Source organism: Sinohyriopsis cumingii, chromosome 16, assembly GCF_028554795.1.
Source record: "Sinohyriopsis cumingii isolate HCF-2022 chromosome 16, ASM2855479v2, whole genome shotgun sequence".
NCBI lineage: Eukaryota > Metazoa > Mollusca > Bivalvia > Unionida > Unionidae > Sinohyriopsis > Sinohyriopsis cumingii.
Window position 1 is genome coordinate 88,802,733 of NC_142976.1, and position 17,280 is coordinate 88,820,012.

The 17,280-nt window shown below is 34.5% G+C and overlaps 1 protein-coding gene across 1 annotated transcript in view; it reads right to left on the reverse strand.

Moving 5' to 3' along the window:
* Window positions 1-4,250: 4,250 nt before the first annotated feature.
* LOC149780963 (uncharacterized) overlaps window positions 4,251-17,280 on the reverse strand; it is a 28,742-nt gene continuing 15,712 nt past the window's right edge. The window contains exons 5-7 of the mRNA XM_089938071.1: window positions 16,254-16,295; window positions 13,885-14,002; window positions 4,251-8,144 (exon numbers count right to left, since the gene is read on the reverse strand). Coding sequence (XP_089794197.1) covers window positions 8,101-8,144; window positions 13,885-14,002; window positions 16,254-16,295 — 204 coding nt within the window. The 3' untranslated portion in view covers window positions 4,251-8,100. The remainder of the gene's footprint in view (window positions 8,145-13,884; window positions 14,003-16,253; window positions 16,296-17,280) is intronic.

Genomic DNA, 17,280 nt, shown 5'->3' on the forward strand with positions numbered 1-17,280 from the left:
TCTTATCTCAAATCTGTCAACATGCCACATCACGACACAGATTAATTTACATATAAACTAGTTCTTTCAAAAGAATATCGTGATATATTGGGGAGGGGGTATTATTTCTCCTGAAGATTCAAAATTTAGGTAGAATTCACTAATTTCATAACATTTATATATTTATTTATTTTTATTTTTTTTATTTATAGGGCTGTGTGACGTGAGCTTATGATGCGACTGCGTTGGTCAAGAGCCTGTCTATCTAAAGACATGTTATTTTCGACAATTTCTCAAAACTAGGAGATTTATTGTCCAAAATGTTCCTTATACCTCCTCTACCCTTGCACAAATGTGACTTCGTGTCAACCAGACACAATGACATTTTTACGGACGTGTTCTCTGGTACGACTGAATTGACGTAATCAAACTTGGTAAGACGCCTTACAAAATTTGTGTCTGTTTTTGTAGTAACAGTACGACAGTCATATATCAGCTATATGACCATGACTTTTTGAACGATTAAGAATTGATTAATTTCGAGGTAGCCTTCATAACAAAGATGTGACTTCGCCAGCAATAAGGTGTAAGACTTGTGGAAATGTTCCGTGCGACAAGCTGTATTGAAACTGTACCCTTCCTTCCTAACCTTTATATGGCTCCCACTTAATGAGATGTGAATCCACCATTTTACTTCTTGTCTTCAACAGTTGAACCGATTTCATCAAACTTTATAGACATCTTCCTTCGGATGGAAGCGATAAAAGCATGATTAAAATCATGATTTTAAGGTGTACAAGTGGAATGTAACCAAAAAAAGAATAATCAGCTTTTATCATTCTACTTTAAAAAACAAAAGATAAAACTTCTCATTCTCGTTCTTAAATTTCTTTATCTAACACATAACACGATCTGAGAATGAAAAATCATCGAGAAAGTTGTATGGAAAAATTGGTTTGAATACTTTATAATGTCAAGCTTATGCGCCTCGATTCTAAACAGGTAGGCTAAATATCTTCATGTACGGGATGCAGCCAATGATAACGATATTAGCTCCATATATATATATATATATATATATATATATATATATATATATATATATATATATACAGTTTCTCAAAGTTTAGAGTTAATCAAGCCCTTCGTCCGTGGAAAAATCTTATATAAGCAAAACAAACCCGCAAAACAACAGCCAGATGAAAACCTGAACTATTTACATGATTAAAAGCAATGTTCTAAAATTGTAAAAATGTTAAAATTCTGTTAAAAAGGTATCTAATATAAAAGATAAGGTAAAACATGTCAAATCACCTATGGTCACAATCTGTTATATAACCGCATTCTCTCAAACGTTCTAGATTTTCTCACGTGGTACATCACCATAAGTATCTTGAATGAGTTCAAATCAAAATATGTCTGTCCCATAGGATGGAACTGAATGAAAAACTGGATAAAACTATGTGAATTACGTGTCTGTTTTGTGTTGGGGTAAAAGTAGCATGAGCAATAGAAATAATCCGCGAAAATATATTTTATTTGTAGAGAGAACCAAAACATTTTGGCTGTACTCCAGGCTAATGACAAAGGGCAAAATCCATGCGTAGTACAACACATGACCATCAAAGACCAGAAAACTGCAATGCATAGTAAATATGATATCGCGGTGAAGTTAAAGCTAAACACGTTTATTCACAATGGACAATAAAGTCATGGATGAGAAAATGTCTTCTGTACCAAAATAAGCACTTTTAAAAAAAAATCTTCGTTTATTCCTTTTAGTGGGCGCGATATTTGCCTTGATTTTTATACTGAAGCTACTACGGAAGAAATTGGATATAACAATCCCATAACAAATCACCTTAGTAGCATTTCTAGAGCAGAATTGAATTCTTTACGTACACTATCGCAAGATAAAGGAATTCGTAATTAAAAAGCCGACTGTATTAATACTGAATCAGAAAGGATACGTTCAACAGATATAAAGGCACTTGAATGATACATTATATTGATCAAAATTTTCTGATAATCCTTTGCAAAATGCTAAAGCAAAAATCAGTGAAAGTATGCGGTCTACTGACAACATTTTATTTAACAGTTAATGTGTATTTTAAACTGTAGCTGCTAAAAATGTCCTGACTGATCGTTGATGACTCAAGGCAGGTAGCGACAGTAACATGCGAAGCGGCTAACTTCAAACGGAGAATGTCACTCCTCGGACATTGCTTAGTAATAGATTCGCGAAAAAAAGTAACTTTCTCTTGGATTGAAATTATTTGGTTCATGATATGAATGGCCATTGATAGAGAACAATGTTTGTCAATAAATGTACATCATGCCGCGCATTTAAAAATTTTTAATACTCTCTGATAATCAATGTTGTTTTCTAACTAAGGTTAAGCTAAAGAAGAGTGTCTTCTAGCATAGCTGGCGTATCTCATTTTGATATTTTGATATACGATGCTACGTGATTCGTATTGAATAAACTTGTCATAATACCCCAAGTTACTACTGTATAGTTTGTAAAAGTAAAGGTATGAGATTGATACCTGCTATGGTAGGGTTTACTGGGTCTGGACTTCTCTCATCTATTGGTCTAGTGTGTGGACTCACAGAGCGAATACAATGAGGGGTGTCATAAAACTCATCCGTGACGGAAATCCACTGGATGAATTGACTATCCACTTCAATCATTGACTTAGGAGAAATCCAGCAGATGTAGTTGACATCCACTGTTCGTAGTAGATACTTAACGTCCATAGGATTGAGACGACAGTCTATATATAATCTACGACGTAATATATATATATATATATATATATATATATATATATATATATATATATATATATATATATATATATATATATATATATATGAGATATTTTATAAAAATCGATAGGTTGATACTGTCGCGTGGTTCTCATGAAAAAGTATAGACAGGTGTATCTAAATTACGTCTATATATATTCTTTTTATGAATTTTGTTTGGATAAATGAATGTGAGATGATAGAAAAAGAAAATTCTCTTTATCTGTCTGTATACTGAAAGTAAATGGTTGAAGGAGGCAATATATAAGAAAATTCGATTGTACTTGTAAAACACGTATTTGCCCACGTACCTCCACAAGTCCAAATTCAATCAGTTGAAATATACATTAAATTTTTTGTACAACTGATACAGTTCAAATCCAATTAGATGAAATATATATTCAAAAATTGAAAGAAATGCTTAAGCTGGATAGCATCATTTTCATTTAGATCCATTAAAACACCACAGGAAGTCTTCTGATCAAAACCCCATGCCGATATGACTTTCCATGCAGGAGAAGTAGCAATAACAAGATTAACATCTAGTAGTTTAAAGATTGACAAGATGGCAACTGTGGCAGTGATACTGGATGTCTATGTAAAGCCATTTACATTTAGAACCATTTAGACGTCATTAGAGGTGGAAACAACATGCTGATATGACTTTCCAATCAGAAGGAGAAGTTATAACAAGATTTTCAAGATGACTGCCGAGCTGGGCCATATTTTACATAAAAGATCAGTACCATTTTCATTTAGTACCAACTAGATCTTGGGAAGGCATGTGTAATTTTCATAATAAACTTATGTTAACAGACTGACAGATATCATTTGGTGGACAACAGGTCATCCCATGAGTTCTTCTGGTCTATGACCAGTAGAGCCAATAAATTTATTCCAAGATTAAGTTCATTAACAGTCTAAGTGATTTAGCTCATCTTTAGATTTTATGGAATCCTTGCCATATATTTGAAGTTGTAATAGAGTTGATTTCAAGCATTATTCAAAACAATATGATTCATCATTAAAATTTTCAATGGCGAGATAATTCGAACAGACGTATCTCATTTTTGGCAAACATTCTGTTGTCACAGAGAGTCTTTCTGTTATTAACCATTATTAATAATAACACTTGCCCCAATTAGTAGTGGCGCTCATCAGCACAATCTGGGTCAAGGTCATGGTAAGTGATCAATTCCTAATGATGATTAGATTTGTTAGGCACAAATCAACCAATTTGGCGAATACTTTAATCCATTTAAACAGATTAAAACACTAACAGGATATCTGCCATGGTTCATGAAATTGCAAAAGTTACAGACATTAAAATAATTACATCATTTTGGGACAGTTACTGTGTACTTATTCTATCCACATTTAGATGCATCATAAATGCGAGTATATGTATACGAACAGACTAAAATAGATTTACAAACATAAAGAAAACCAAACTCCAGAACTGCAACCATAATTCTTTATTTGTAAGAGAAAACACCCAAACATTATCTTGTAAGTGTTCTTTATTGGCAGGCAAGGATATAATGAAGCCTTATTTACAGGCCGACTTCTGGACAGCAATGAATTTGCTGGATGCATGAATCCTGATAATAAATATTAATATTCTGTATATATATATATATAGAGAGAGAGAGAGAGAGAGAGAGATAGATATATAGATATATATAATTTATTTATGTATATCTACATGTTGTATATATTCTAGTCTTTTTTAAGATGTTATTAATAATCACATTTTGATGTACCTGTCTGTATTGCTCTACTGTAAATATGTACTCTGCAGTTGTTTGTTTTTCATACGTCATAACTGTTTCAAGACACACAGGTAAAATTGCTTGTCTACAGCTAGTATTTTAATGTTTCCCAGACTATCATCATTAAATAAAGTTTTTGTATCTTATAAATGGAAGCCCTTTTTTGTGAAAGCACACATATGAGGAACCACTAAACTAATGCACAAGTTAATCTAGGGCAACAAGTTGGATAGTCACATTGTAAACACAAACAAGAATGAAATATCAGAAGTAACTAAATACATTTCATTAATTTCCATACATTACTTCATGTTTCAAGAAATTCACTGACAACAAGAAGCTTTGCTCTGAGACATGTTAAAATGTGAGTCATTAACAATACACTATAAATAGCTAAACTTTAATTTCTGACAAGTTAAACTGAGCCATTCATTAACAATACACAGTATACAACAAAACTTTAATTTCTGACAAGTTAAACTGAACCATTTATTAGCAATACACTGTAAATAACAAAACTTTGATTTCTGACATGTTAAACTGAGTCAGTTATTAACAATACACTGAAATAACAAAACATAGTCAACTTGAAATTCAGCATGCAAACTTAATTTTTGTAAGAATTTCATGCCAGCTAAATTAAGTGATGACATTATGAATGAAAGGGTGATGTCAAAGCAAAATGACAGTGCAACTAAAACAGTTATGTCTACCCAAAATGACAGTATCAATGAAATGCTGCTGTCTACCCAAATGACAGTATGAATGAAATGCTGTCTACCCAAAATGACAGTATGACTGAAATGCTGATGTCTATCCAAAATGACAGTATGAATGAAATGATGTTGTCTATCCAAAATGGCAGCATGATGGCAATGGTAATGTCTACCCAAAATAACAGCTTGACTGAATTGCTGATATCTACCCAAATGACAGTATGAATGAAATGCTGTCTACCCAAAATGACAGTATGAATGAAATGCTGCTGTCCATCCAAAATGACAGTATGATGGCAATGGTGATGTCTACCCAAAATAACAGCTTGACTGAATTGCTGATGTCTACCCAAAATTACAGCATGACTAAAATGATGATGTCCACCCAAAATGACTGTTCTGAAAGTTCGTAACCAGGAACAGATGGTGGTAACTGCCAAGCGATACTAAGTATGTACTACCACATTAAATCAACTTCCAGAAGAAACGTTGAAGAAATGGTCTGTGCAGAATTTTAACATTTCCCATTGTTGACATTTCCCAATGTTAAATGCATTTTTATGAATACCTTGTGTTAGAATAAAACAATCACACTTCATTTTATCCATATTGCCACAGTTTGGCATGCAGCAATGTATTGTTTTTCATTTACTACCACCAACATTTCTTTTTTTTATCAATAATGTGCTAAATTGTACAGTGCTATTATGCTAAAATTAAAAAATCTGCTACAATTTAATTACGTTAAATAAGGATATTTACAGTAATTAAATAAACTACACCACCCCTGTGACATAATTAAATTATAGCAAGTCTTTATATATGAAAGCTAGACCACTCCTGTGACATACTTAAATTATATTAAGCCTTTATGTACAAAAGGTACACCACCCCTGTGACATAGTTAAATTATATCAAGCCATCATATATAAAAGTTACACTATCCCTGTGACATAGTTTAATTATATCAAGCCTTAGGTACAAAAGGTACACCACCCCTGTGACATGGTTAAATTATATCAAACCTTTATGTACAAAGCTACGATACCCCTGTGACATGGTTAAATTATATCAAGCCATTATATATAAAAGTTACACTATCCCTGTGACATAGTTTAATTATATCAAGCCTTAGGTACAAAAGGTACACCACCCCTGTGACATGGTTAAATTATAGCAAGCCATCATGTATAAAAGATACACCACTACTGTGACATAGTTAAATTATATCAAGCCTTTATGTACAAAGCTACACCACCCCTGTGACATAGTTAAATTATATCAAGCCTTTATGTACAAAAGGTACACCACCCCTGTGACATAGTTAAATTATATCAAGCCTTTATGTACAAAACCTAAATCACCCTTGCAACGTATTCAGATCATAGGAAGTCTTAAAGTACAAAAATTAAAGCATACTTTACAACATCCTAGCATGGTTTTCAGAAACATACTTGCCCTTGAATGGTCAGAAAGAACATTCTGCATTACTGAGCATAAATACGTATTATACCATAATGTATGGTTCAAGAAATTCAAAACAAGTTGGTAATATTCTGGCTACTTTCTGTATTTGGTACAATTTATTATCTATGTCCTCTGTACAGTTACATGAAATGTATTTCTTTCTTCTGTACAGTGACAGGTATGAAATTTTTATCTTTCCTCTGTTCAGTGACATGAAATGTATTTCTTTCTTCTGTACAGTGACAGGTATGAAATTTATATCTTCTCTCTGTACAGTGACATTTATAAAATGCAGGGCCTCCACTAGGCTTCACATTTGTTGCCAAATGCAAAAGAATTTTGAGAGTGGCACTATTTTTTACTGACTGGCGAAAGTTACTGGCGACAAATTTTTATAAAGTAATTTTTTATTTTTCATTGATATAAGTGACTCGGGCCACTTAAAACCTGTTTTCACTATCTGCGGCAGTCAGTGGATCATGTCGGTAGATGACAAAATGTTATTCAAACATGTTTGCAGCTAACTGCAAGCTGTCAGTCGGTTTTGAGAAGCTATTAGATGTGATTAATAGGAAATAAGGAATGATACTCTATTGCTGAACAAAGTCGGAACAAGATTCAATGCCATTTGCTGACTGTGAGAGGGGGTTCAGTCACCAGAATCTGTCATCAAAACAAGCTCAGGAAATTCTATGTCTACTCTGAAAAATTTAATGAGAATTTCTATTGATGGGCCCAGTGATGAGAATTTTGATTTCAGGAAGGAATTTAAGAAATCATCTGGGGGAAAAAAATGAGGTGGATATTGATGAAGTGTCAGTGACATTGTTCATAAAAACTAAGCAGTAATTTGTATTATCAGTAATAAAGAAACATTCTTATTCTTTTTCGTTTTTCATATGCTATACATTGTACGTCAGGTGTACATAATGGTATTGTTATTTATTAATAATTATTCTTGTGCAGTGAAATGTAATAAAAACATGTAAAAACTGTTTGATTGTCATGTTACATAGATTGAAAATATGGCCAAAATAATATTTACACATATATTTAAGTCCCTGCATCATGGCATAAAATGGCTCCTATGGCTGAAAAGTGCCTCCAAATTTTTTAATTTGGTGAATTTCATGGCGCAAAGAAAAATATTTCCAAGAGAGGCCCTGAAATGTATCTCTTTCCTCTGTAAAGTGACAGGTATGAACTTTATATCTTTCCTGTACAGTGACATTTATCTCCTCTGTACAATGAAAAAGGTTTGTATAAACTAAAAGGAATAGTGTTGTCTGTTACAGTTAATAATAATAAACAGATTCAGTTATTTGGAAAGCTTCTGTCCTCTCTATCTGTTAACATCATTTAAGAGCTCCTTGTAGTGTAATGACCACCTTTCTGGGACCTGAAAAATAGCAAGGAATGTTTTCTTAAGACAATCAGTTTGGATCCTGATACAAGTGCTTTATTATGTCACCCAGGGGTCAAGCTTGACTTGAATTTTAGGGAGAAGTGACTTCTTCTTTTGGACAGAACATGGAGAAGTGAGACCTAAACGGAGAAGTGGAAGCAAAGCAAGACACACACACGCACACACACACACACACAGACATATATATATATATATATATATATATATATATATATATATATATATATATATATATATATGCATGTGTGTTGTTTTCCTTCTCTAATTGAATTATGCCCTCTATTTCCCAGTATGCATATTTGTATTTAACATTGGTTTGAAGCAATAATTTATTTTCAAGTAGAAAATTTTCCGAGTTCTATCTATATTATAAACACATTTGGTGTATATATTGTAATGAATTTGAACTGAGTAACAAGACTACATTGTTGTAATTGCAAGCTAGTACAAATGCTTGATCAACTACCCATAATCAAGAATTGTTCTTGTTACTTTCTTAAAGTTATAAAAAAAAAGTTATAAAGTTATGAAAAGATTTATAAACTTGCTTGAAACAACCCCTGTGCCATGTACATAAGAGCAAATGTACAGGTCCTTCAGATCGTACTGTTCATCCTAATCCTTTTGTTGCCGATCTGTTCATAAACAATACACTGATGAATTAAAGTCAGTATATGAGTGAACTAATCTCTTTTTTCAGCCGAACAGACACAACAAACATGCAAATGCATCTGTTTTTAGATAGAGGGGTTTTCTTAATGTAACCACTCACTTTATAGCTTCGTTACAACAGTCCATTGATAGGCTTGCAAATATAAGGTTTTGTTCTTTGTCTACATACTTGGTATAATGTTAGGCATTGCTTAAATAGCTTTGCAGGCATTTTTTCTTCGTATTTTCACAAAAAGTAGTGCACTCAGAATACAACCTTGACCTTACACTATAACACATTAACCCCTGGAGCTTTTTGCCATTTTTGCCTGAAAATCGAGTAGGAAACACATTTTGAAAGCTATTTCTGAATAGACTCGAAAACACCAAATTCCCGGTCATCTTTCAATAACATACTGCCTAGTTGTGTTAGAAACATCATTTTTCGTTGGCTATTTGACTCATGCATGAGCAGAAGGGTAAAAGTTGGCCTTTTTTTTTTTTTAATTTTTTTTTTTTGCTAAACGGAGCCATTATTTTTGTATGGAGACCACTCTTTATCCTAAATGCCCATCTTATCCTACTTTTTGCAAAGGCTATCTGTCTGTTTGCAGTTCATACCAGTGTGCCTTAGATCTGAGACCAAAAAGTCTAAAATCCGGACACAAAATGGATTCCGACCACGGGCGAATTTTGCGTAAAAAAAAAGTCGGGTCCAAAAGATGAGGTTTTTCTATCTGTATTTTGTAGTGCAACTAGATATAACAGATTATCTGGTATCATTGTAGAGCTACATCTGTCTACCTTTCTATAATACCACCCACTTTAGTGTATCATGCATGACCATGACGCTACAGAGCTCGGCAGTAGGCTCCTACCTCCTGCCCCATAAAGTCATCGCTAGTGGTTAATGTGTTAAGTTAAAGCATCTATCAAATTCCACAACAAAGCATTCTACATAATAGCATTTAAAGCTAAATCTTCAAGAACGTAATAGTTAGACTCTGCTTTCTATGAAATATATTTCCTAAATATATTTGCAGAATGGTTTATGAAAGGAGACAATCTAATAAAGCGGTACTTCCCAGACTCAGCAATGTCTGCCTTTAGCCTATTTCCCCATGACCAGATCGGTCGGTGGATCACTTACAGTTCCAAACTGATTTTTAAGAAGAAAATAATGTACATGCGGCAATAAAAATATTTGTGTTACTGATTCTATTCTTAAAAACACAAATTGCTAGTCAAATAAGTTTAAGTTTTGAAATACAAATTTTTACATTGTTATCATCAAAAGATAGCTTAAGGAAATTGGGCAGTAATAGTTGCTAACTTACTCGGGAATGGGTCACTGCTCAATCAGCTATCAAAACACATGCCTGTGAATGTGCAGGAGTTTGTTTGTCTGCATAATTGATATCAACACCAACTATCTGATGGCTTGAAGCCTACACTTTCCCTTGTAAAAAACAACACTGGAACTAACTTGGACAAGGCAAGGGAGCATCTCAATAAGGACAGTCATTCAATGTTCCTCTTAAAAAATCATGGTGAAGTCGTTTTCACTTTCCTAACAGAAGAAGGCGAAGATTACATTTTTTAGGCAACTTAGTCACCCACTTTGCCTGATAGCGTGACCCATGGTCACCCAGTTTCAAATAAAAGGAATTGTCTGCCCATCGAAACACAATTGTATGTTTTAAGAAAACTCATTTATTGTAGGCAATTCACCAACAATTACAATATTCTGTTAATAGATTATATCAACAACAACAAAAAACAAACATTTTCTGAATTCAAATCTCTGCTTGTAACCTTAGTTCAGTTCAAGACTTCTCATGTATTCTGGCAAATGACCTGAACTTATACAAATTGTGTACTCTTCCTCTATCACAGAAAATTTACAGAACTGGTACCCATGTTAATATACATCACTTCTCTGTTTAACAAAACAAAACTAATTTACAAAATAAAAAAAGACAATTCCCTAAATGATATAAAGAAATGGGAAGTGCAAGCCAAGGACCAAGGCACCTGGAGACAGATGGTCCATAAGGGCATAGCAGTCATTGATTTGAGGAGAGGCCAGCTGGTGGCAGAGAAACGTCAGAGAAAGAAGAGCGTGGCAGCAGCCACAGCAACTCAGACTCCCAGTATGTCTGCACCAACTGCAATAGGGACTGTCACTCACACACAGGCCTGCACATCTGCAGCAAATGTTGCCAAAACCCCTGAGACAGACGACACTCCAAGGGCGCTACTCGCATGGTCTCTCGAGACTGAGCTGCCAGTGATGATGATGAATAAAGAAATACAAATGTTAAGTCCACAATTATCAGGGTAATAATTGCAAGTACATGCAAGAAAATTTATTTGTGTCGGTATTCATGGCATTTTTAATGCGTTATTGGCTATTTATGCTAGGTTAATGGAAGCTATGTGCTTTCCAAGGACATAATTAGGAAGCTGACCCAGGCTGGCTATGAAATTAGCAACCTTTGGATATGAATCCAATGTTCTAAAAACTGAGGCACAATGGCTCCCACAAGCAAGAGAAAGGCATGGAACTATTTATATTGAACTGGTACACTAGATATAACCTAATAAAACTAAGAAATTACTTGTACATAGAATTAATTAAATTGTATTTGCCTTGATTACAAATAAAAACTACTACAATGTATAGCAAAAGAACACCCATTGTCCTGGGTATTATTAATTTAAACTTAAGCAACATCATTAAAAGTATGCTCACATTTACAGTAAGGGTGGTAGAGACGGAAAGCAATATAACTGGGTCAATATTTTCCAAGAATCATAATGTACTGCAGAGTTACATTTCCCAATCACATTAGCATCAGGAGAATAGGTAAGACAAGGAGGTATGACTGAGCATCCAACATCTACTTCATCCTGTTGGAACTTTATTATTGCTTTATTAAAATGATGAACTTCTCCTACTGTGAGGCAAGTACAACTAAGGATTATGCATTTAGACACTTCCCAAGGTGATCCCTGTGGGTCCTGCACCTGGCTATTGCCATATATTCAAATGTTTCCTGGGTGAATCCAGCACAAGTTAAGGTTATGCCCAGAACTAAGACTGCCTTGTCATGAATGGATCATGGTAACTCTCTGTGCAGCTACCAGTGGTCTGACAAGACTGAGTTCTCTTCTTTGTGGGACCATATAATGTAAATAAAAACTGACTTCACTCTGATTTCATTCTCATTTCACTATGCCTCAAACTAAGACATCATGTTCAAATGTCAAGCTTGTGGAAATCACTCCTATTTTGGGCAGCAAATTCTTCGTTGGCCATACTATATCCAGTGAGAGCTCAACCCCAGCAGAAATTTTCCATGCTCATCCAACAGAGTCTGAGTGTGCAAACAAGGTCCTGTGGTTTTGTCTCTCTAGATGGGATTATTGAGGAGAATAAACAATAAACATATAGTTGTTTTCCAATCTACATTGCATGATAAATACATCAAATGAAACTGCATTCAGTTTGGGTCCATGGACAGTGCAAGCACCTCAATCACCATGGCAGCTGAAGCTGGTGCCATCAGGAAGCAAGACTTGTATGATAAATACTTCAGAAAGGTAGAAGAAAGGGGCTCAAACTTAGATGAATTGAGCCACATCAATACCCAGGATAAATTCCATTTTCACTGTGAGGGAACATATAATAAAAAGATCGTATTATGACTGCAGGAATAAAAAGAAATTATACCATTCCTCCTATTTTGTAAAATGAATAATATATGATAGCATTTTACATCTTACTTCTTTTTCTGTTTCAACAAGCTAATATTTATATGTGATTCCTTTTTCTTGGTTTGCTTAAAAACATAACCTCCATAACTCTCACTCTCACCATGGTTACCAAAATAACTGTAATATTAAACTTATCATATTTTGTAAAGCATCAAAATATTTTCATGGAATTTTTTGCTTGGGAATTTAGCTCCATCTTCCACAATACATTATGTTTATTAGTATTTGTGGACAAATCTTTGAATACTAATGGGAACTGTGTCCAGCTTAACAAAGTCATTCTGCAAGGTCTACTGTAGTTCAGTCAAAAGACAAGTTCCATGCCATGTAGTGGATGTCCACCACTACATAATTATATTGCAGTGAATTTTCAACAGGGGCAACACAACTTGAACTGTATGTATGTGGACTTAGGACAGCATCTATCTTTAGAAGCTCTAATCATTTTACAATATTAGATGACATATAAAACATACCATGACAAGATTTTAAAAAAAACACCATGAAATTACAAAAATGATGTTAAAGTTTGATTTGATATCATGCATTAGTTGGGTTCTATTTATTGTATGGAAGTTTCTCTTAGTAGCAAACAGAGATGGAGGGTTAGGGACTGATACAGTGAGATGGCATATGACAGAGTTGATCTGATGCAAGTTCATGGGACATCAATGACAACTTTAGAATATTATCATCAGGTTTATGAAGAATGAGTCAAAAATGTGACCACATTTATGGGTCGAATGGCTAACTGATTGTTTGAGGTTGAAAATGTGAATAGAATCAAGAAGTTTTGAATGGATTGCAGGGCAGTGAAAGTGATAACCTATCAAATTTCCATACTCCAGGAGTCTAAGAAACTGCTCCAAAAAGAGACATTTTATTTCATGCAATTAATAAGAGCCTATCATAGCATGAATAGGTCAACTGGCAAATATAACATAATGACATCATGATCAAAACAAAAGATGGCTGTAGAACAAGTGGCGAAAAACAACTGAGAAAGTCTAACAGTTCTTCCCACTAAAATAAGCAAATGAAGAAACACACCTCAACAGAACAGCCAATGCATTATAATGTAGATGAACAGTTAACACACACATATGACGTAAGAAAAGGCACAAAAATCAAGAGCAGCCGCCTCAAGCCTATTAACCGGTGGTGGCCATTATGAAAATCATACCTAATCAAACAAGTTAGAGAGTTATAATTCATCCCAATCCCAGCCTGGAATTAATTAATTCCTGGCAATATCCAGCAATCTGCTTAATTTTCAACTTACCAGCATTATTCCTATGTTCACATAACCAGATCCCCTGCCAGGAACCCAGGTTGAGTTTACCATCCGTTATTGGAACATTTACAGAATTTCCCAGAAAACATGCCTTTATATGTGCAGGCTGAAAGCAGAAGATGTGACTGAGAAATGTTTGCAAGAGATTGCTTCTGAAATGTTGATAACAAACCTAAACATTAAAATGTGAAAGGTGCTCTGACTAGCCACTATAGCTGCGGTCTCACATGAAAAGCATGCAGTATGAAAACCATTCATTTAATAACAATGCTTATTCACCTGTACAATACATATCTGTAGAGTGTAACCTATCACAATATATAATGTATAGTCATTAATATGGGAAGTTTATCATTACATAAGCATATACATTTATACTTCCTACTCCACTTGTCAGAGAAGGCCTTCTGATGAAGGAAGGATGCCTGAACAAAAATATTAATCCAATGTTAGTAAAGCACTGAATTTAGGTCACAGTGACTTTGGGCTGTAAGGGTGTACTACTAACATGGATACCGTACATCCAATTATCAAGATCAAGATTTGAACATAAACAGCACTCATTAAAAAACTTTATGCACACTTTAACACCACTGAATCTTGAAATATATGTCACAGAGACCTCTCTTTGCAAGAAGGGATTTGCACTTATTAAGATGTATCCCCTCACAAAAATGAATATACTTATAAATGCAAAAATTTGGTCTCCAGATAGTAACAAGCTAAGTCAGTCTGATATAAGATTACCATATTAATATGCATATATCAAACTCATCCAACAATAATACATGACTATTTAGCAAGTTTGATCCACATTTCATTTGAAATATAGTTAACAGATTGTTGAGAAGCTCAGCCAAAGTTAAAGTTACATCATTAATGTGTCTGTCTGTATGTGTCTGTCTGTGTGCGTGTGTGTCTGTCTGTGTATGTGTGTGAGAGAGAGAGATTTGGATTTTTAACATAGCTTTAACAATTTTTCAATCATACTGCTACAATGTCTGCAGTGTGGCCATCATGCCACAGACATGTTGTATCATGTCCTACCCAGTCACATTATCCTGACACAGCAGGGGTTCAAACCTGTGACATACTGCATCCAATGCAGATGCTCTAACCACTTAGGCCATCAGAGCAGCCTTTACTATGCATGAATTACACTTATAATTATATTCAACCAAGTATTTCTATACCAAGTCTGATCAAATACCACTTTAAAAAAAAACAGTCATCCCATTAGATGCAACATCACTGTACATGTCTCACTCATAAATTAAATCATCCTACATCTTGACCATATAAGCCTACTTACCAAGTTTGATCAAAATCTGATTAGAAATACAGTGTCTCAAATAATAAGAAGCTCATCCAATCATATGCAAGATCACCTAATTAATACGCATGGATCCACCCACTATCAAACTTTCCAAGACCTTGACAAGATAAGCATATAATTCAGATCTGATCAAAACTGGATCAGAAATATGACTACCATAGCGATAACAAGCTTTGCCAATTAGATGCAAGATTACCTTTATTATCACACATCTATCTCATCCAAGATCTTGAAGACATATCCCCATATTCAAATAATAATCAAAACTGGATCACAATAAAGGATCACAATAATGGATCACAATAATGGCTTCCAGGGTGATAACAAGTTTGATCAATCGCGTCCAGGATCATCTCATTGGTATGTGCCAATTTCACTTGTTATCAAAGCTGTTCAAGATCTTGATGATATAAGAATATAAATGTATTTCAAGTTGGATCGAAATCTTGTCACAAATATGGCTACCAGACTGGTAACAAGCTCAGCAAATCCAATGCAGGATTAGATTATCATGTGTGAATCTCACTGATTGATTGTCCAAGATCTTAATCATACAAGTAGATATTCCAAATCTGATCAAAATCATGGCATCCTGATTGGTAACAAACTTAGCCAATCAGGTGCAAGATCACCTCACTGATATAAAGGGATCTCGCTCAATATAAAAGTAAATCCAAGTGTTTGATTGAAATCAGATCAGAAATATGGATGTCAGAGTGGTAACAAGCAATTGTTGACAGATGCACAATGAACAATGATGCAAGACCTAAGTGCCTTACGGTCAGAAGCTAAAAACAAAATAGATTTTACACAAATTTGTATACCACATCGTTACAGTATAGAATACATCACTTTTACTGGCTCAAGAACTTAATTAATTTGTAATGCAAACAAAAGGAAAGAAAGGACAAAGAAAAATCCCATTTCACCTTTCTGATCCTCACCAGTTTTTCCCTAATTACATAATATGATGTTCAAGTTATTTCAAGCTATATGAATTAGAGGAAAAACAAAAACATACCATATCATCTGGTCCTTCACATGAATGTTTGAATGGAGTGCTCTGTAAATAAATAACAAAAGGTAAGACCAATAAAGGACTCGTACCTAGCTTTAACATCATACATAATCAAATCAATTTAATCCCCACAAATATCCCCAAACTGAACACAATCTTCGATTCCAAAATGTGTTAAAATGAACATCTTGAGACCTTGTCATATTTAACAATCAGAAATGTGATTATGAAACACAAATGTCCAATACAGTCACCAAAAGCACAAAAGTTAACTGGAACAACATGTACCAATGTACTGATGGACAAGGGTAACACCCAACCACATCCATGCTGATGTCATTCATTTGTTAGGGCAAGAAACATCAGACTTTGTGTGTACAAAATTAAATTTTATTCCACAAACTTCATTATCATAGTTTTATGATGACCTAAGTATTCACACTGATATAAGTCTAAATAATATTAAATCCCTATCAACAAAGTAGTACACTATGTACTAGAATGTTTACGATTGTTAGGACGTAGGAAAATTTTACAATTTGTTTTGATTTGACCCAATTGCACAGGTGGCTAACTCATTATTGGCATTTTTTATTGTCCATTAGTACAACTAGACTAAATCTGACTAAGTATGGGCTGGCGTTCTTGGGAGTGCACAACATCCATTGCTGGCTTGCCTAGTTCCTTGTCCTCTTGCCTCTCTCGGACATCGTATAATGGCGGAGATGTGGAACAATTTCCACCCGCCTAAAGCAAGGTGTCCCGATGTGACGTCATCGTTGTGACCGATCGCAATGGGCATTACATACTGACTGGGTCAACACCTAGTACAGTCAATAATGGACTGAAATCAACTCTTTGTTAACATGTGTGTTGGGCCCATTCCCACTCATGAAAGCCCTTCATTCAGGTCGTTAGAGACATATAGTCCTATGACCTGATGGATAAATTAGCAGTGCTCCTTGAGCACATACACGCCTGGGGGATGTGGCACTAATTCCTTCCCCCAGGAACATTTAGCATCCCGCTG